A 19,871-nucleotide genomic window follows, 5' to 3' on the forward strand; every position below is an offset into this window, starting at 1 on the left:
ATTTATTTATTTTTATTGAGGTATAATTGACATTTTAAAAATTGAGATGTATTTGACATATGCTCAGGGGCCCTTTAAAGCACTGATAGCTTTATCTTTCTTAAGCTGGTGCTAGGTATGCAGGTGTTATTTCATTATTCTTTATACCTTATAAACTTTATAACTATTCCTTTCCCTGTGTTTGATATGTGATATATTTTTCACTGAACATGTGGAAGAATGGTGTGGCAGGGAGAAGGAAAGATGAGGCTGCCCTGGGCACACTGAGTTTTCATCCCCTACCTTCCTCACCGTTCTGCCATGTGCATCAGGCCCAACATGGCCCCATCCGACTGGTCTCCTTTGCTTCCCACTCTTTGTCTTGCTACCTCTTGTTTGCTTCCTGTAGATCAGTGTTTCTCTAGCTTTTTTTTTCTTTATTTCTCCCCCAGGAGCATTTTTAGCTATTTTCCCCCAATTGTCACTTCCTCTTTATGACATTTTAATACCACAGATGTACTGTCTGTTTATGTACTGTGTACCTGCCTGTGCTTTATGCATAGAGGAAGGTTTTCTTGTCTGCAAGAACCAATTCCCCCCTTCCCTTGGAGCAGATATAGCCCCAGTAGACAGTGCAAGATGTAGATTCACCCTCTGCTCGTGGACGGATATTCCTCCCTCTTTCCAAATTTCCTCTGTTTTCAGCTCCTGTTTTGTGCCTACCACCATCAGAAACCTACCTAGGTTAGGATATAGATGTTCCTGTGGTTAATTTGCTTGTAACTTTGAGTTAAGTCTCTTCCTGATAGGAGTCCACATTCAGGGTGGCTAAGGGCTCCTGGCTGAAACCCGGCTTTGTCACTTTTTAGTGATGCAGTCTTAAGCCAGTTAATTAATATCTTGAAGGCTTTCTCCTCATTTGTACAACAGGGACGGTACCTCTTGCTTCCTGGGGTAGTGGTGAGAGTCCGATGGTTTTCAAGGTTGTGCTGGCATACATACGATGACAGCCAAGTAAGAGGTGACTGCTGCTGGGGTCCGCTGGCCTTTGCTGTGTGCCGCAACTGCGGTCTGTGTGTGCTCCTGGGAGCCGTTCCCTCTGTGGTGCTCAAAAAGGAGGCGACTGTCAGAACTTCTGAAACCCCAGAGGGCAGAGGCTGTCTGTCCAGCCATACCTACCTTCCTCTCCTGAATGTCTTTCTCTGACCCTGTTTCAAGCTTGAGCTGGGCTGTGGGAGAAAGGATGGGGAGACACAGTCCCGCCCCCAGGAGCTGAGTGAGAAGTGACAGAGGAAACCAGATCCTGATCAGGATGCTGGGAGGAGCGGGCCACATCTGCCTGGGGGTGTCAGGGAAGGCCCCCGAGGAAGTAGCTTGTGAGCTGTGCCTTGAAGGGAGTGGAAGCATCTGCATCTCATTACCAGGCATGAGTAAGTCCACAAGGTGGACTTGTCTTTTTATCTGCAGAGCACATCTTATCCAAACTCAGTAGGAGGTTTTGTTTGCATTTTTCTTGGAATGTGGCAGAGTTTGCAGTGAGCCGTGTGTGTGTGTGTGTGTGTGTGTGTGTGTGTGTGTGTGTGTGTGTGTGTGTGTGGTCTCCCATCTCTTTGTGACCACAGGTTTGATTTGTGCAACAGCTGGTGGGCAGGGTTCTGGTCGGGTTGGGGCACAGTGTGCTCTTTGTCTGAGTCCGCTTGGTCCTTATGTAAGTATGAACCACAACTTTGGCCCCATTAGCTCCATGCTTTCACCACCTGGACTGAGTGTTCCAGATGGCCTTAATTTGGGTGGATGCTTTTGGTACTTATTCAGGGTGGAAGATTTGGGTTGCAGTTGTCTTTTGTTTCCCCATTCTGGGGGGCATCATGAACTGTGGACGATGCTGTGCAGAGGATTAGGCACTATCACTTCTTGCGGTTACAACCCTTGAACCCTGAAGGATGCTTCCTGCCTTCATCTACTATAATCCCGTCTCTGCCTTTGTGGCCCTACCTCCTCCCAGAGAGAGGCAAAGAAGAGTTTATTTTCAAAAGTGGGATTTTCTTTTTCTTCCTTTTTTTTTTTTTTTTTTTTTTGCCATGACAAGTAATAAAACTTTCCACTGAGCTCCTCGGCCAAGGTTAAACGCCTTTTCTCTGGGTAGGGCTCTCTCTGGGATTTGGCAAGACTACATCGCAGGCAGTGCCCTGGGAGGGAGGGGAGGCTGAGTAACGGCTCTGAGCTTTGGCTAGGGGTTTGTTATGATTGGAACGTAGGTGGAGTGGTCAGACAGTGGCCTCCTTTCTTGAACACCCTCACCACCTGAGACATTGCGTTCCCTGCCCTCAGAACCAAAAATACCCCTGTGCAAACTTTTTGAGAAGGCTAGCTGTGTGGGGGGGCCGAGGCTGGGTGCTGTTGCTGACCACAGGGTGCGTTCTCACCTGACCTCTGACTGGCAGCACCTGCATTATTAGCACTGGGCCCCGGCTGGCTGAGCTCATTGGATGCAGGCTGAAAAGTGTGGTCCCATGGCGCTGGCTGAGACAAGTAAACTAACCTCTGGAAGGCCGTGGTGAACAGGCGCTCCCTTCCAGCATATTATCGAAACCACACACCTAATAGGAATCTCATGCATTAATGGTTTTCCTGGAATCAGACTCTTCCACCTCCATCACTGCATCTCTAAGGAGGGATGAAATTGGCTTTGTTTGGGCCCACGGGGCTTTGCTCCCAGGAAAAGGAGGCTAGAAGGCCGTTGTGTGGACTCTGCGATGGTTTTGGTTATTTTCCCTTTTTGTTTGTGTGGGGATACACACACACACACACACACCACACACACCACACACACACCACACACACACACACACACCACACCACACACATACACACACACACACACGCCACACACACACCACACACCACACACACCACACACACACACACACCACACACCACACATACCACACACATACACACACCACACACACACACCACACACACACACACCACACACACACACCACACACCACACACACACCACACACACCACACACACACACCACAAACACACACACACACACATATATATATATATATTTTTCAGTAGCAGCTGCAGTTGATTATGTAGTATGCAATAAATTATGCCGTGCATAAGGGTTATTGATTGACTCCTTTTATTTATTTCTCAAACAGTGCCCCCCACTGAGTGGTTTCTGGGCAGATGTACAAAAAGAATTAATATACAGCAAAGTCTGGTCCAGTTGCCAGCAGGAGTCTTCACCAAGCCTTTGCACTTTGGTTCCTCCCTACAGAGGTGAGCTAATGAGGGGAACCACTCAGGCACATCCTGTTATCACTCAGTGTCCACAGCACAGAACAAGCTAATGCAGAAGGGAAGAAGAGATGGTGTGACGGGGGCATGGCCAGCCAGCTCCTCCTGTGGCTGGGTCCTGGCTCCCTATGAGGAAGAGTTGAAGAATATAGATTTGCAAAAGAAAAGGCCACAAGTCCATGGTCTTTTCTCAGGGGTGCTGATTTCAGCCTTTGAAACACGCCAGCTGAAATTGTTGATCTCTCGGAAGTCTTCCCTGGGGTGACAGGAATCAGGTTCTATCAGAGAGTCTGCTTTCAAAGGTTGGTGCCTGTACCCTATCAGTTGTGCACTATTTGAGGCTTCCCCCAGCACAAGATTGTAAGAGATCCCTGTGAGTGAAAACAGGCAGTAGGCAGTGAGATGTGAAATAACACCTTTTTATCCTATCTGCATTGGCAAAGCAGTCTGTTCATAAGGGGTTAGGTGTACAAGCAGAGACTTTGGAAATCAGCAGGTTTTCATATTAGTGACTAAAAAGCCCCAAATTTTGGTGCTAATTTCTTGTTCTTAGTCATAACTGCCAGGTTAAACCCCAATACCTGGAGAAGCATATCCACCCATCCGTCCACCCATCCGTCCACCCATCTATCCATCCAACTATTCTAACCGTTCATTTATCCAGTGTTTATGAAACACTTGCTATGTGCTAGGTACCATGTAAGATTCTTACGTTATTGTATTATGAACAAGACAGGATATTAATTTGTTAAGGGAGCCTATCAAAAAGAGAGACGGTTATGCCCTGTTTTGAGAAGTGGTTCAGTATAAACACAGGGGGCAATGGGAACCGAGGGCAAGTTCGCCTACCCAGTTCAGTCTGGCCTAATTCCATCAGAAAGGCCATAGTATTTAGTCTCGCTTTATCTCAACTGCCACGAAAACAGAGTACAGTTTCTTTCTTACTGTTTGTTAAACTTTTAAAAGTTTCTCCTCTTCCCCTGCCTTCCTTTTGGTCTCCTAATCAGGAACTGAAGAACCTGGAATAAAGAGAGGTAAGGGGGTCAGGAGAGTTCTGATGGGCTGGCTTCTTGTGCCCCAGCGAAGTTCACTCAGTCCATCTTATTGATGCAGGGTTCAGGTTGCTCACACTTTGATACCCTTTAAAAGAGCATAATGGTAAATGCAAGTTAAGGCCACAGTGGGATTCCCCTGTCCAACTACCAGAGTCGATCAGGTAAAAAATAGTAACAACACCAAATGCTGGTGAGGAGGCAGCATTGGATCCCTTGTATGTTACTGGTGGAAATGTAAAATGGCCACTCTGGGAAACTGTTGGGCAGTTTTTACAGAGCTCTAAACATGCAACTACCATGCAGCCCAGCAAGCTCACCCTTGGGCATTTATCCTAGAGAAATGAAAACATATTTACATAAAAACCTGTACATGTATGTTCATTTCAGTTTTTACTCATCATAGCCCCAAGCTGGAAAACAGCCCAGATGTCCTTCAGCAGGTGAAGGGTTAAAGAAACTGTGGTCCATCCACACCGTGGAAACTACGCAGCAATATAAAGGGGGAAGTCCTTTGATACCTGTCACAACTTGGGTGGATTTCAGGGAATTATGCTGAGTGAAAAAAAGCCAGTCCTGGGACTTCCCTGGTGGCGCAGCGGTTAAGAATCCGCCTGCCAGTGCATGGGACACGGGTTCGAGCCCTGGTCCGGGAAGATCCCACATGCCGCGGAGCAACTAAGCCCGTGCGCCACAACTACAGAGCCTGCGCTCTAGAGCCCGCGAGCCACAACTACTGAGCCCGTGTGCCTAGAGCCCATGCTCCGCAACAAAAGAAGCCACCGCAATGAGAAGCTCACGCACTGCGACGAAGAGTAGCCCCCGCTCACCACAACTAGAGAAAGCCTGCACCCAGCAGCGAAAACCCCACACAACCAAAAAATAAAAAGCAAGGAAATTAAAAAAAAAAAAAGCCAATCCTAAAGGTTGCATACTGTATGACTTTTGGAATGACAAAATTTTAGAAAAGGAGAGATTATTAGTGGTTTCCAGGGATTAAGGATGTAGGGTAAAGGAAGCAGTAGAAAGGTGGGTGTGGTTATAAAAGGGCAATGCAAGAGATGCTTGCGGTGATGGAGCTGTTCAGTATCTTTACTGTGGTGGACACTGAACCTATATGTGATAAAACCTTTTATGTGATAAAACCGTAAGAACTAAACACACACACACACACACACACACACATACACGAGTACAGGTAAAACTGGGGAAACCTGAATGTCTGTGGATCGTTGCAATGTCACCATCCTGGTTGTGATACATTCTGGTTTTGCAAAATGTTACCATAGGGGGAAATTGGGTAAAGTGTCCATAGGATCTCTCTGTGTTATTTCTTATAACTGCAGGAGAGTCTACAACTGTCTCAATAAAAATCTGTTAAAAAAAAAGCATCATATAAAATAACACTTGATTCGAATTTAAATCTCTAAATTAGAAACATCACAACCCAACATTAAATTAAGATTGTTTTATTTGTACACATTATTTGATCAGCATGATTCTTTGTGCCTCATTTCAAGTGAACAGCAGCAGTTTCCAATCATAATCGTCATTTGAACCTCTTAACTTAAATGAATTGGGCTATTCTGACTTTTAGGCAGATCTTTTATCAATTAATTAAAATTAATTAATTAAAATTAACTAATTGGTTTTAATTAATTAATTACATTGTCTGCGCTGCCCGGCTTGCGGGATCTTAGTTCCCTGACCAGGGATTGAACCCAGGCTCTCAGCAGTGAAAGCACGGAGTTCTAACCACTGGACTGCCAGGGAATTCCCTAGGCAGGTTTTTAAATCTTGAACTTGACATAGATTATGTCTGTGACCAAAACTGTGCGTATCTGCCCAGATCGCCCTGAGAACTTGGAGAAAACGTTTTTAAAGCCTTTCTAGTGATGAATCAGAAGTATTGTTTTGGAATAAAACATAACACACTTTCTTTTTTAGTTTTGAAAAGTTAAAAGATTCCTGGCATATTTGATGTCAGAGGCTCAATGTCTGATATTTAAGCATTTTTGCTAAAGAGGACACAGGTTTGATAAAGTAAATACATAAGCACTTTTGGAGTAGAAATAGGTGGGACCGGGCTGTCTTTAGGGCTTTGCATATGAAAAGGGTCTTTGAAACACTTGGGCAAAGCCCCCCTCCTCCTCAGAGCAGCAGACCTTCTATGCTGCTGCCTGCGTGGCTAGGCAGTGTCACATTTCTACTTCTCGCCCTCTCTGCCCTGCTTCTTGCTGGTCTAGGCGTGTGTGTGGCGGGGATGGGGGGGATAGCGGTCGGAGGAGGTGTGCCCTAAGGGCTGCATTGATGGTGGGGGACTGTTCCTCTGATGCCAGTCAGAGAACAAGGCATGGAAGACTAATCATGCTGTATCAGCATCTTAGTGGTGTTTTCAAGGATGGGATTCCAATTGCATTCACTTTATAGAATGAAAAAAATCAATATGTTAGTCGGGTTCTAATTTATGTTTTAAAATAGGTGATTTCTTTTTTGCATTGTTCACATCTTTCCCTTTTTATCACCTGCCCGCCGTGAATGTGTATCGTGGAGTTGTCTTTGCCCGTTGGGGAGGATGAGTGTGTAATAGGAGGGATAGAAGAGAATATGAGGTTCACGTGGGTGCATTTTCTGTGATGTCTTAGAGAAAATTAGACGTTGTCTGCCTCTACTCTTCGGCAGGAGGAAGATGGTGAGGGATGAGAGTATAGGACAACCTTGTGTGCCCCCATGGTATCATTTGTGAGCACAGGTAAATTCATCAGAGAATCTCTGGAGCAGATGGGGTTTGCACAGCACTATTAAGTAGTTCCTGAAGGTTCCTCCAGCTTTTTCAAGCTGAAGCAGCTTAAGTCTGTGGTTAAGTTCCCAAATGAATCCCAACAGGCTTCTTCCAAATGGATCAAATAGCATTCAATAAAAATGTAGCTGTGTTATGTGTATATGTATGTAGCCATGCACACATGGAAAAAGACTCCAAGTGGTAAATGCTATAGATCAAGTTGAAAAAGACACCCCTTCCCTTTTTTTCGCTCATTAGAACTGCTTCTTAAAATAGTCTCTCGTGACCTTGTTCCTTATAATTGAACTCTGTCCAGAGGTGAGTGCTTGGGGGAAAGTTTGAAGCAAATTTATGTGGCTGTTTAATGAGGGTAGTAGGATGGAAAAATAGTAAAAATGAACTGCAGATTTCTCTGATTTTCTTGGAACTTCAAAGTGGCTGACCTAGTCCCTCATTTAAAATGTTCTCTCTTAGGCTGGAGTGTAAGTTTGGTAAGGAATTGTACTAAGGCAATATTTTGGGAGAGTTAGCACTGAAGGACGGCATTTACAGTGTGCAGTCCACATCTGTCTTTCCCTTAAAGAAGTCTTTTTGTTTTCACAGGAAGACCTAATTTCAAGCAGCCCCTACTTTTCAACTCAGTGTATTCCTGGAAATCTTATTTTTGAATGCTCACCAAAAAGCCACATCATATTTTCCTATAGGAATAATAACTAGTATTTGCCTTGTCCTTCCTGTGTATGCAGACACCATTGTAAGCATTTTACGTGCATTAACTTAGTTAATCCTCATGACAACCTCATGAAGTAGATACTGTTACTATCCTAATTTTATACCTGAGAAACCCGAGGCACAGAGAGATTAAGTAAGTTGCCGAGGGTCACACAGCTAGTTAATGGGGATACCAGGATTTATTTTAGGTAGTTGGACTTCAAAGCTTGAGTAATTACACCACTATGATATGTTGCCTCTCAAACAATGTTAAAACATTATTGTGGTTTTTTAAGTAAGGATTTACCAGCCAGATATGACCAAGCGTATATTGTAAAAGCAAAGACATGTTAATTTATCTGTTTAGTTATTCAGTGTCAATAACTATAAAACTTGATAATGAAATAGAAAAATTCTCTCCTAAAATGGGAATAAATGTATTAATTGGATTGATTATTCAAAGGCCTCACTATCACTGAAAACAGGTAAGCTATACTTTTTCTGTGACACAAACTTGACTGTAAATAATATGCTAATGAAATAAAAATGTAATTAGAGATTTACTTGTAAGTCTCTGGTTTAAACTTTAGAAAGCTTTTGTGGTTTAGAGGGTCCAGTTTTCTCAGTAAGACTCCTGAGAAGTTTGCACCAGTATTTTATCTTACCTTCGTTTTGCAGAACAGTGTACGCAGGGGCTAGTGTGCCAGGTTGGCAGCTTTTCTAACTGTCTTCAGGTTCCCATAATGTCTGTTGAAAGTCAGCCATAAATCTCATTGTTGTGGGATCCAGTGGTCTGGGTGGTTTTGGCTGAAGGCAGGAACGTGGCTCCTTTCTCTGGGCAGATCTGGTGGAGTTCTGGGGACCTGGGGCTAGGCAGCCATCGCTCTGGGGTTAATGTGGAAAGTCCCTCTGAATCCTCGTTGTCTCTGTTACACTAAATCTCCAGGCCAGTGAGAACAGTTTGGTTAATGGGTCACAAGACATTACCGTCTTTTATGTAGAACCTTCAATAGCAATGCCTGTTAACTTACCCTTCTCTTTTTTCTTCCTCCCCCCACCCCCATGTCTTTCTCACTGGGTCCCTCCCTGTCTGCAGCACAAACCCTGGATCCTCACAGCCTATGGGATGTGGGCCTGCTGGTGTGTGCTGGAGACCCAAGGCACAGCCATGGTTCTTATTCACACCACCATCTCCTTCTGTGTTGCCCAGTTCCGGTCGCTGTTCCTGTCATGGCTCTGTTCTCTCTTCCTGCTCTCTACACTGAGGCTTCAAGATGTGGAGGAAGTTATGGTAAGAGTCTCCGTTTTACCATTGGGAAGGAGAAGGCCCCTTTGGCAGTGCCTTTATCCAGGTAGATGTCTTTGTTTTCAGACAAGAGTCAATTGAAGAACTGTGGTGGCGCTCCCTCTAGTGGCCACAGGGGGTTGATGCATGTGAACCCTGGTGTTGCGTTCTGCAGTCTTTTGTATCTGACTATGCCTTAGTCCTTGGAGGTTGCCCAGCGCTGACCTTGTACCTTTTCTCCCAGTTTGGGCAGGCATGGATGGTGCCAGATGTCACAGGAACAAAGGGGAAAAAAAAGCAATATGCAAAAAAAAAAATCCCCTATGCATTTAATAAAACAATCATCTGTAGAATGCTGCACGGTTTATAGGGAACTCTCACATTCTTTATCTCATCAGAAGCCCACGATAGTCCCTGAACAGATAAGGGAAGTATTTTCCTTGCACAGAACATCTTGGGAAGCTTTTGATATTCTTTCTTTAGTCATGTAGAACTGGGCTTCCCATGGTGTCTTTATTTTTGTTCATTTGTTCACTCATTCGTTCACCTTTTCGTTGATTTAAGTGATAGCACTTAGAATTGGTGAGCCCTGGATCTGCACAGTCATGGGAAAGAATGCGACGGGAAGGATGAGCCAGTGGTTTTCTAGTCTCTTCTATTCACTGTCTCTTCTCCTCTTGAAACTGGAGGCGGTGTTTAACCTCTGAGTCTTAATTTCGTCATTTGGAAAATGGAGGTAATAGCTGCTCTGCCTTCCTCATGGAGTTGTTCTAAGGATCCAACAAGATAATACGTGTTAAGCAATTTTGTAAAAATGGTAGCATTTTGAAAATTCAAGAATTCTTGCTGTTGTTAGGCTGCCTTAATTTTTCTTCACTCTTACCAATGGACTGGGGCGAATACTTCAAGCACATGTCTCAAAACCTGGACTTAAGAGAATAAGCAGGGTAGCGTCTCTCTCCTAACAAAGATACGTAACTTCCCAGAATGATTAAACTAGGCGATCATTTAAATAAGTGTGCTTAAAAATAGATTTGTGGGGGCTTCCCTGGTGGCGCAGTAGTTGAGAGTCCGCCTGCCGATGCAGGGGACATGGGTTCGTGCCCCGGTCCGGGAAGATCCCACATGTCGCGGAGTGGCTGGGCCCGTGAGCCATGGCCTCTGAGCCTGCAAATCCAGAGCCTGTGCTCCACAACGGGAGAGGCCACAACAGTGAGAGGCCCGCGTACCGAAAAAAAAAAAAAAAAAAGATTTGTGATAAAAATAAAAACAAATTCACACCTAACTTTTGGGGGACCTGGCAAACGCTCAAAGATGGTCTCCAGTTGTAATTATCCTTTATTTGGGAACTGTTAGCATCAGTTATGGGTGTTGGTGGTGAATAAGTATTCCATTTGTTATGTAAGCTGGTGGTATGAAAAATATTGCTGAAGGGGAGAGAGCAAATGACCAGAAACTAGTTGCCCTGGGTTTCCATACTTTCACACATGCAGTTTTCTTGGTTTTCCTTGGTGGCTGCTGAAGTCCTGGACGTGGAATAGAAACTCTGTTCGGTACTTAGTTTTTCAGTGTAAAGCCTTAAAAGACCCTCGTGGATCAAGTGAACAACTCTTTCCTTTGTCCCAATTTTATTTCTTGTATCTATTTCATAACCTATTTTCTCATTAAAAAAGCAATACATATGTATTATAGAAAATATGGAAAATATAGAAAAATATAAAGATTATAAAATGATCCATAATTTTATGCCCTCGCTATTAAGATTTTACCACATTTGCTTTTAGTCTTTTGTTCCGTACCTAATTTTGTACGTGCTTTTTATTCTTTCATGCTGTGTTGTAATTATACTTTTACATACCTATCTCCGGTATGAGAATTTAGGTACATTGAGGGCAGGGACTATTTCTTTTTTTTCTTTTTTTGCGGTACGCGGGGCTGTCACTGTTGTGGCCTCTCCCGTTGCGGAGCACAGGCTCCGGACGCACAGGCTCAGCGGCCATGGCTCACGGGCCCAGCCGCTTCGCGGCATGTTGGATCCTCCTGGACCGGGGCACGAACCCGCGTCCCCTGCATCGGCAGGCGGACTCTCAACCACTGTGCCACCAGGAAAGCCCCGGGACTATTTCTTTTGATGATGTTTCTCTAAAGCTTATTTGGAAAATAGTCTTCCACTACATGTGGAGCCAAATTAATGATAGAAGAACAAAAGGAAAGCTACACTGAACACATAAATCCCACGTGACATTTACAGACACACCCCATTTTATTGCACTTTGCAGATATTTTTTTTTAACAAGCATTTTTTTTTAACAAACTGAAGGTTTGTGGCAACCCTGCGTTGTCAGATGATCAACAGCATTTTTTCTGTTTTTCAGCGATAAAGTATTTTTAAATTAAGGTATGTTCTTTGTCTTTTTAGACATAATGCTGTTGCACAGTTTACTAGACTACAGTATAGCGTAAACATAACTTTTATGTGCACTGGGAAAGCAAAAAATTGTGACTCATTTTATTGCAGTGTTCGCTTTAATGCGGTGGTCTGGAACCGAACCTGCAGTACCCTGAGGTCTGCCTGTATAAGTCTGTTGTTGTCTTCAGAGTTGTTGAAGGAGCTGTTAGAGTACCCACTGGATGTAGCTGATCTCCATGCTGTCTGCTGGTGTATCTGACAGAAGCATATCTGGGAAAACCTTCACTCTGTGTTGCATCAGGCTTAATGCGAAGCTTATGGCTGATGTTAGCGACACTCTCCTGCCCGTTCCTCATTAATTGCTTGTTTTGATGATCGATGATGTTTACCTGCTGTTCAGTGGTTCTCGACTCCCTGGATGGGACAGCTGCTCTGCCCGTGGAAGAGATCTCCTTCCTGGGAGACTGGATGACGTCCCTCCTTGCCACTCAAGGTTGTTGTCTCCTTGTGACTTTGCAGAGAGGGTGGTACGAGACGGAAAATGAGTACTACTTGCTGCAGTTCACACTGACCGTTCGCTGCCTGTACTACACAAGCTTCAGCCTGGAGCTCTGCTGGCAGCAGCCGCCGGCTGAGCGCACCTTCTGCTCCTTTCCCTGGATGGTGGCCTATGTCTTCTACTACCCAGTCTTCCACAACGGGCCCATCCTCAGCTTCCCGGAGTTCATCGCACAGGTGAGAGCCTTTCGGGGATTGGATGGGTGTTTCTGCAGATGATGCTTCTGTCTTTGTTGCTGTGGTCATCCATGAGTCTTTTCATACAGGGGTGCCCACAAGTTTAAGAACACACATTATTGTCATGATTTCTGATAATAAATGAAATACTTCTGGGAAATAAGCCTTCAGAATAAAGGTCAGCATATCTCTTGTGCCTGTTGGTGGTAGGAGCTCCCACCCGGATTCTCTGTGGACTGCGGCAGCCAGAAATAATAACTGGGCACAGCCAGGAACTTGAGGGTAGGCATCCCCTGCAGGGCCGTCCCAGAGAAAGAAAACTGGCTTCTCGTGGTATTACTTGGAAAGTGGAAGGAGGAACTGGCTAAGCTCTTGTTTGGCAAATAATAGGTGCCCTTTTATTTTCACAAACTGCTTATGAAATAGCTCTGCCGTGGCCTGGGAATTGTTCAGGGCGATCTGGATGGGATAACAGAGTGGAGTTGAAGAGGGTTTGAGAGCAATGATGTGCTTTCGGGTCTGGGTGCCTGTTTCTGCCCAGGATCTCGCCTCCCTACTTCTGGACAGCAGCCTTGTCTGAAGCTCATGGGAAGCCACCTTCGTCATTGCCACCTCACTTTTCCTCCTAGTTCGGATTTTTTTCCTCATTCCACAGCTAGCCTCGTGGAACACGTGTACTAAGTTAATTCACCTGAAGTGTGAGTAATCAATTGATGTTCCCGAAAAACAGTGTTTCTCAAAGGACATTCCTGTCTCCCTCCCCCCAACAAAACAGTCCCCATGGAGGTGAGAACAATAATACGTATGCACACACAGTGCACACATGTGCAAGCACACACGTGTACACGTGTGCACACACACTGGGGCCTGGACACGTAGTTCGAAGAGCAGGGCCAGCAGCAGTGTTTGACATTTTCGGAGGGCAACCCGAAAGGTGCCCCCTGCACAAATAGGAGGGTTCTTAGAAATCCCTTATTTCGTCTTAAAAATTTCACTGAGTTGCACATTGTACTCAGAAGTATATTTCTGCATTACAACAATAACTTAATGTTTAAACATTACCAGTTAAATCATTGAATGTTTTCCTCTCTGCACATCTTTAAGTGAAATTGATATTCTGGGCAGATGTATGTTTAGTACATGGTTTCTCATACCTCAGTTTGGGTTGTCTAGGATCGCTCTTTTGCCGTGAAGGAATTTGAAGTCTGTGTTTGAAAATCACGGTTAAAATTGTGTAAAAGAAAGAGGTGGTTTAGTGATCTTCTAACTCAGTGATTCTCCAAGTGTGGTCCCTGGACCAGCAGCTACAGTATCACCTGGGAAGTTGTCAGAAATGCATATTCTCAGGCCCCTCCCCAGACCTAATGAATCAGGAACCCGGGGGCGGGGCCCAGCAGCGTGGTCCTGATGCTGTTAGAGGTAGAGAACCACTATCCGAAGTTCTTAGAAGAGCAGGGGGTTGGGTGAGGGTGGGGTAGACCCGGGGTAGGGTGGGTTCAGGTTCTCCGAATTTTGTCTCCTTTACAACCTCCTTGCCACTGTAAGTTTTTAATTCTAACGTTGCAGTCAATAACTTTTGGACTAAACATCCACAAGCACACCCCCACCCCTCCCTTGAAGACAGATAATTCTCAGAGAAACATAGACTAAACCCATTAAGAGGAAACAAATTGGGACTTCCCTGATGGTGCAGTGGTTAAGAATCCGCCTGCCAGTGCAGGGGACACGGGTTCGAGCCCTGGTCCAGGAAGATCCCACATGCCGTGGAGCAACTAAGCCCGTGCGCCATGACTACTGAGCCTGCGCTCTAGAGCCCGCGAGCCACAGCTACTGAGCCCGTGCACCACAACTACTGAAGCCCGTGCGCCTAGCGCCTGTGCTCCGCAACAAGAGAAGCCACCGCACTGAGAAGCCCGCACACCGCAATGAAGAGTAGGCCCCGCTCGCCGCAACTAGAGGAAGCCAGTGCACAGCAACCAAGACCCAGTGCAGCCAAAAATAAAATAAATAAATTTATATATAAAAAAAGAGGAAACAAATTATTTTCCTAACTGCCTCTTATCCATTAAGGAGCTTAGCCCTATGGGATCTGTACTTTGTTATTAGGCAAATCATCATTCTTAGTTCTCGTCTGTCTCCTCCTTTCTGATTGTACCCTGTAGGGTCTTGAGGGGATATGAGAGGCGGGTCTCAGGGTCCTGAATATGTTACACAGAGGCGAGCTTTGAGATTATCGCTCACCTAAATCCTTAGCCAAAGGCTCTTGTTTTTGAGTTTCAGCCTGGGGAAATGAAGGGGTTTCTCCCTGTAGGGAGTCAGGTCTGGGAGACTCCAGGTACGATCTATGGCCCCTCTCTCTGTTTTTTTTTTACCCCTTTCAAAGTGGTAGCAATTGCCGAAAGCAGGGAACTCAAAAAGGCAAGTTGAAACCTTTCTCTGTGGTCTGAGAAGATTCATAGAAAAGTCAGTCTAGAAAAGGCAAAATGTTTAATAAGCTACAGGGCAATAAAAACAAACCAGGTGGTTTCTGCAGTTGCTGGGGGTGACCTCGTGTGAGAAAAATGGGTCTAAAAGGAGAGCAGTTAAACTAGGGAGCTAATCTAGTAGTGAAAGGGCTCCTTCAGAGAAGCCGGGAGGGGGCAGAAGAAAGCCAACTGGAAGAGCTTGTAAGTAAGGTTTGCTCTGAACGAGTGCTTGTGTGAATGAATAAATGTTAATAGGAAATGGTAGTATTGAAATTTTGGCTCTTAGCTTCTCAGGTCAACACTCACAAACTCTAAAGAGCAGGGAGAGACTTGCCACCAGGGGGCAGCAGAGCCTCACCGTGGAGACGAACCCAGCTGGGCAAACCACAGTCCATAAATTTACAGTACTAGGCCCACCCTGGGAGAATGTTCTCTTTCACCCAGTTTTTTTTTTTTTTTTTTTTTTTTTTTTAGTGTGTAAATTTACATATCCAAGATGAGTCAAGTATAGAAGAGGTGCCTCTGTAATGTATGGCATGTGAAATGTGTACACATCAATCATGAACAGGGGAAAATGTGCCTGTCAACAGGCCTCAGTGCCTTAACTTGAAGGCCATCTCTGATGGCATTTGGAGTTTCAGGAATATGGGCCCCGTTTATTTTTCTCCCAGGGTTCTATGGAACTCAGATACGGAGCCGGGGGTGAGGTCGGGGGACAGGGTCGGGGAGGTCTAGGGAAAGGCAGGAAATGCTGTTTATTTGCTGAGCTGGGAGCCTGGGGCCACTACATCTTAACTCTGAGCAGGTTGAATCATGCAGTGAGGGAGGAGCTGATATGGGGGGGACGGTGAACCTGGGTGTGGGAGGGCCAGGGGGTTTTCCTTGCTGAGGGCTGTGTTCCTGCCCCGAGGGGAAGAGCCAGTGCTCAAATAGGGAACTAGGTTGGTGGTTAAGAGCAAAGACTCTAGCGCCCAATCCTATTGTTACAGGGTTTGAATCCCTGCTCTGCTTTGGCTTGAGAGCTTTTGGTGAGTTACTCACCTTAGTTGTGACTCAGTTTCCTTATCAATGAAATGGGAAGAGTAATAATACCTCCCTCACAGGGTTGTCATAAGGATTAAACGATTTTGTATAGATAGTTGGGCTTGACATGTAACACTATGAGGTGTTAACTATTACTATTATTGTTGTTATTGTTATCCAAAAGCAGGGGCATTTCTAGGGTAAGTTGTTGGAGGAGGGTATTGAAAGGATGTGACCACTGGTTGACCTGCAGTCTGGACCTGGGCTGTTGGAGGCTGTTCACCCCTCCCCTGCCCTTGGAATATACGTTCTGCCTGCCATTCCCACACTAGGAGCCATTTCAGGGACATAGCCTTGACCTTGAACGAGGAAGGCGTTGTTGAGACCATCTGAACTGACTATGTGACTAAACCCAGGTAAGGCCTCTATTTAAACTTTAAAATTCTGGCCAGTGGATGCAGAGATCTATCTACTTGCCTTTCAGCGCCCAAGACAAGGCTCATCTGTAAGCTCCCTTGCTTATTAAACCTGCCACCTGCCAACCCGGAATGGTCTGGCTGTTTTTCTTTGGTCTCTCCTCGCCCTCTGTGTACAAGGGGCCAGTTGCAGATTTCACCCGGGGAAGCTCCCGAGGGTGAGAACTAACATAAGTTCATGCCAGCACTGAGGCCCTGGGTGTCCAGGCTGATAGGTGAGGGCAGCAGCAGGGGCCATTCTGGGCAGGATTCTGGGCAGGGACCATCCTTGATCTCAGAGGAGGCCAGCGGAAGACAGATGCAGGCAGTGGCTGCAGGTGCAGGGGCGGGCCCAGCCCCTGAAGGACCAGGCCTGGCAGTCAGCGTCCCAGACAAACCACTCAGGGTATGGGGTGGGCTCTGGTTCTAGGGCGCATCTGGAATGGTGCTAACTGTGAGAAGTAACCCTAACCGAGCACTTACTCCTAACCAGGCTTTCTATGTTCTGATGCCTTTCATCCTGGCAACAACCCCAGGAGAGAGGCACTGTCGTTACTCCCACTTCACAGACGGTAACACGGAGGCAAGGACAGGCTAACGCAATGCACGTTAGGGTGGGAGGGACGAAGACCAGACAGAGCCTTGTCGCCAGCTCGGGGAGCCGCACAGGAGTTAGAGGGAGGAAGCAGTGTGGCCTGGTGGACGTGCGGGTCTGGAGGCTCAAGCTGGCCAGACCGGGTCCCAGTCCTGTGACAGCTACACCAACTGCAGGCCCTACTTGCTGTTCTGCCAGAGACCACTCGGTACTACTGGACTTGGTCCGGATGCTGGGGAGGGGCAGTGAGGGTCTAATTAGGGAATGATTTCCTGGGAGTAGGGGTACGGTCTATGACCCTGGGCTGGAGAGAAGCTCCCGTGTTACAAAGGAACAAGACGCGGGCTACAGTGCCCTTGACCCAAGCGTGGAGGTTGGAGCAGAGGTAACTCAGTTGAGCAGTTGCCTCTGGGGAAGGCTTCTGTTTGCTGCTCTCCAACATGGGTATTATTCGTATGCGAAAGAAAAGAACCTTTCATCTTTGAGCACTGTCATCTTTAATCATTAGAATATCTTGGAAGGGCTTCGATATTCCTTTTTATGCAATTTGCATGAAATGAGGTTTTAAAATACAACGTGTTTTAAAATGCGCTTCGCAGATGAGTTAAGGTGTATTTTTTAGCGGAGCCTTAACTCAAAATTCCCATTGACGGCAGTTTCCCGTGGTCTTAAGATTGGCACTCCCCTCAGTTTGAAATACCTCAAGTGAAACGCTTTGCGTGCAGAGGTTGAATAGTGAGCAACCCTGCTCGTTAGGTGAGCTGTGTGGTGTGTCTTTTCCCGCTGCTGAATTGACAAGGGACAAATATAAATGGGCTGTAATAACAGCACAACTCTGAAGAAAGACTAATAACCATGTTTTTAAGTAAAAGCGAATAGAATGAAAAATTGGATTGGTTTCCTTCTGCTGTGTTTACTTGTGCAATTAAGGAATAGACGTTTCTCTTACTCTGGATGGGGAGGCATCCAGCATCAAAAAGGGAGCATTGCAGAGAGAAGTCCAGCCCTTCTGGTCCAGTGGTGACACATAAGTATGCCTTTTTTTTTAAATTTTATTTTATTTTTTCGGTACACGGGCCTCTCACTGCTGTGGCCTCTCCCGTTGCGGAGCACAGGCTCCGGATGTGCAGGCTCAGCGACCATGGCTCACGGGCCCAGCTGCTCTGCGGCATGTGGGATCTTCCCGGACCGGGGCACGAACCCGTGTCCCCTGCATCGGCAGGCGGACTCCCAACCACTGTGCCACCAGGGAAGCCCATAAGTATGCCTTTTTAAACCTGGAGAGCAAGTTTGGCCCTGGGGAAAGTAGGGAAGTCATTATTGGGAGGCCAGTCAGTCATAAAATGCACCTCACGTTTCTTCTTAATTACAGATACTCGTGTCATTTTAGACCGTGCATTGTTTGGGGAAGGAAAGGAGGGCCTCTGGACTGACCTTGAGATGTGGTCGCCTGGAGCTGGAGGTGATCGGACAGACTTATTTTCCTGATGGCCCGGCGTAGCTGTTTGTTCTGATCTCACAGTGGCTTCCCTCCTGTCTAGATGCTCCTCCTCTCCCTGGGACGGGGCTGCACACCCAGTGGTGCTCCAAGGCCTCGGGTGCAGTTCTGGTCTCCAGGGGACCTGAGCTTGGGGTTAGGCAACTGCTCAGGGGCCTGCAGGCCATGTGCATAGTTGCTTATTTGGGAACACTGGAGACAGTTGTGCAAAGATTGTCTTTTGTCAGCACTGCTTTTGAGGTCGTTATCACATTCATTCAGGGAATCTGCTTTCCTCCAAGAGTCTGGCACCAGGAAAGGCCCCTTCTGTTGGTCTGGAATGGTTTTAGGTGCCTCTTCATGTCTTAGCTTCCCCAGTTGCCTTGGTGTGAACTGTTCTAGCCTCCACAGACTAATGGACACTGTATTCGTAATTGTTTCTTCATTTGCTGATGGTCATTTGGTCAAAATGAGTTTGCTTTAGAGAGCTGAAAAAGGATTGAGAATGAACAAAGGGCAACTCAGCATGTAACTAAGAAAGTCTCCGAGTGAGGTGGGAAGGTAAGGAAAAATAAAGATGGGTAGCACAAAAGAGAGACAGGCTTGCTTGTTCATAGAGAGGATGCTGGGCTTCCCTGGGGAGGTCCTGAGACTCGGCATTTTTTACAAGAAGGCTGCAGAAACAGAGGGCTTTCCTCTTTAACAGAGAGGACCAAAGTCTTCACGATATCGTAAAGTTACATTACTTTTTGCCCTGATTACAAAAATAATAATAGTTAAAAAATAACAAGAATCTTAGTATCCAAAGATTACCATCACTGCTGCCATTTTGGTGTCTGTGTCTCCAGCCTTTCTTTATTTATGCACATTTATATCAAAAAATAGTTTGCACGGCTACGTAAGATTGAGGCGCACTCACTCATGCATTTAACCAAGCCCCAAGCCCATACTGTTGGAAGTTTGGGTTATTTCCTTTTTCTTCTCAATTATATAATGCAGACACGAGGGATCGGGCAGGTAGGGGGTCTCTCACTGAGGATTTCTCCATCCACTGGCTTGTCGATGCTCTGCTCCAGACTTTGTAGCATGCACGCTTGACGTAAGGATTCACATGAAAACCACCCTCAGTTATGCCTAGAGAGGGAAAGGGGTCTGCATTGGGTCGCTGTGCTGCGGCTATAATTGCAGTGAGCTGTGATCCCTGCAAGACTGCAAACCCATCTGTGCCCCACCTTCCTTCCTGGATAACCTTCCCAGCTAGCGCTTCCCCTGTCAAACTTGGCTGGGTGTATCCTTCAAAGCAGTTACTTTTGTTTCCTAATAAATATCTTTCTGAGGTGAACTGAAGAAAATGCAAGGAAGTTCCTGTTAATTTGATCAACTTACATTAAAAAATTGAAAACAACAGCTTTCCTGGACGTAGCTAACCAAGCAGATGGCAAAAGGGGGAAAGCCATTTATGCAGTTTCACTGCGCCAGCCAGAATTTCTTGGTCTGGTTTCTTGTTGTAAGAGGACCGTTTGAGACCGTGATAGAATAGATGCTCAAGAATGGAATAGAAATTAACTCCTTGGCGTGTAGATAGC

General features: G+C 45.9%; 1 protein-coding gene across 8 annotated transcripts in view; it reads left to right on the plus strand.

The window, feature by feature from the left end:
• Nucleotides 1–19,871, plus strand: part of HHAT (hedgehog acyltransferase) — a 359,469-nt gene that overhangs the window by 69,831 nt on the left and 269,767 nt on the right. For 6 of the 8 annotated variants that reach the window (XR_007473259.1, XM_033438077.2, XM_049701431.1 and 3 more), the window contains 2 exons: nucleotides 8,937–9,131; nucleotides 12,055–12,270. Coding sequence is in view for 7 of the 8 variants with exons in the window: in XM_033438077.2 (XP_033293968.1) it covers nucleotides 8,937–9,131; nucleotides 12,055–12,270 (411 nt within the window). In the remaining variant the exon portion in view is untranslated. The remainder of the gene's footprint in view (nucleotides 1–8,936; nucleotides 9,132–12,054; nucleotides 12,271–19,871) is intronic. The other 2 variants (XM_049701435.1, XM_049701437.1) reach the window with 2 other exon arrangements.

This window comes from Orcinus orca, chromosome 1, assembly GCF_937001465.1.
Source record: "Orcinus orca chromosome 1, mOrcOrc1.1, whole genome shotgun sequence".
Taxonomy (NCBI): domain Eukaryota; kingdom Metazoa; phylum Chordata; class Mammalia; order Artiodactyla; family Delphinidae; genus Orcinus; species Orcinus orca.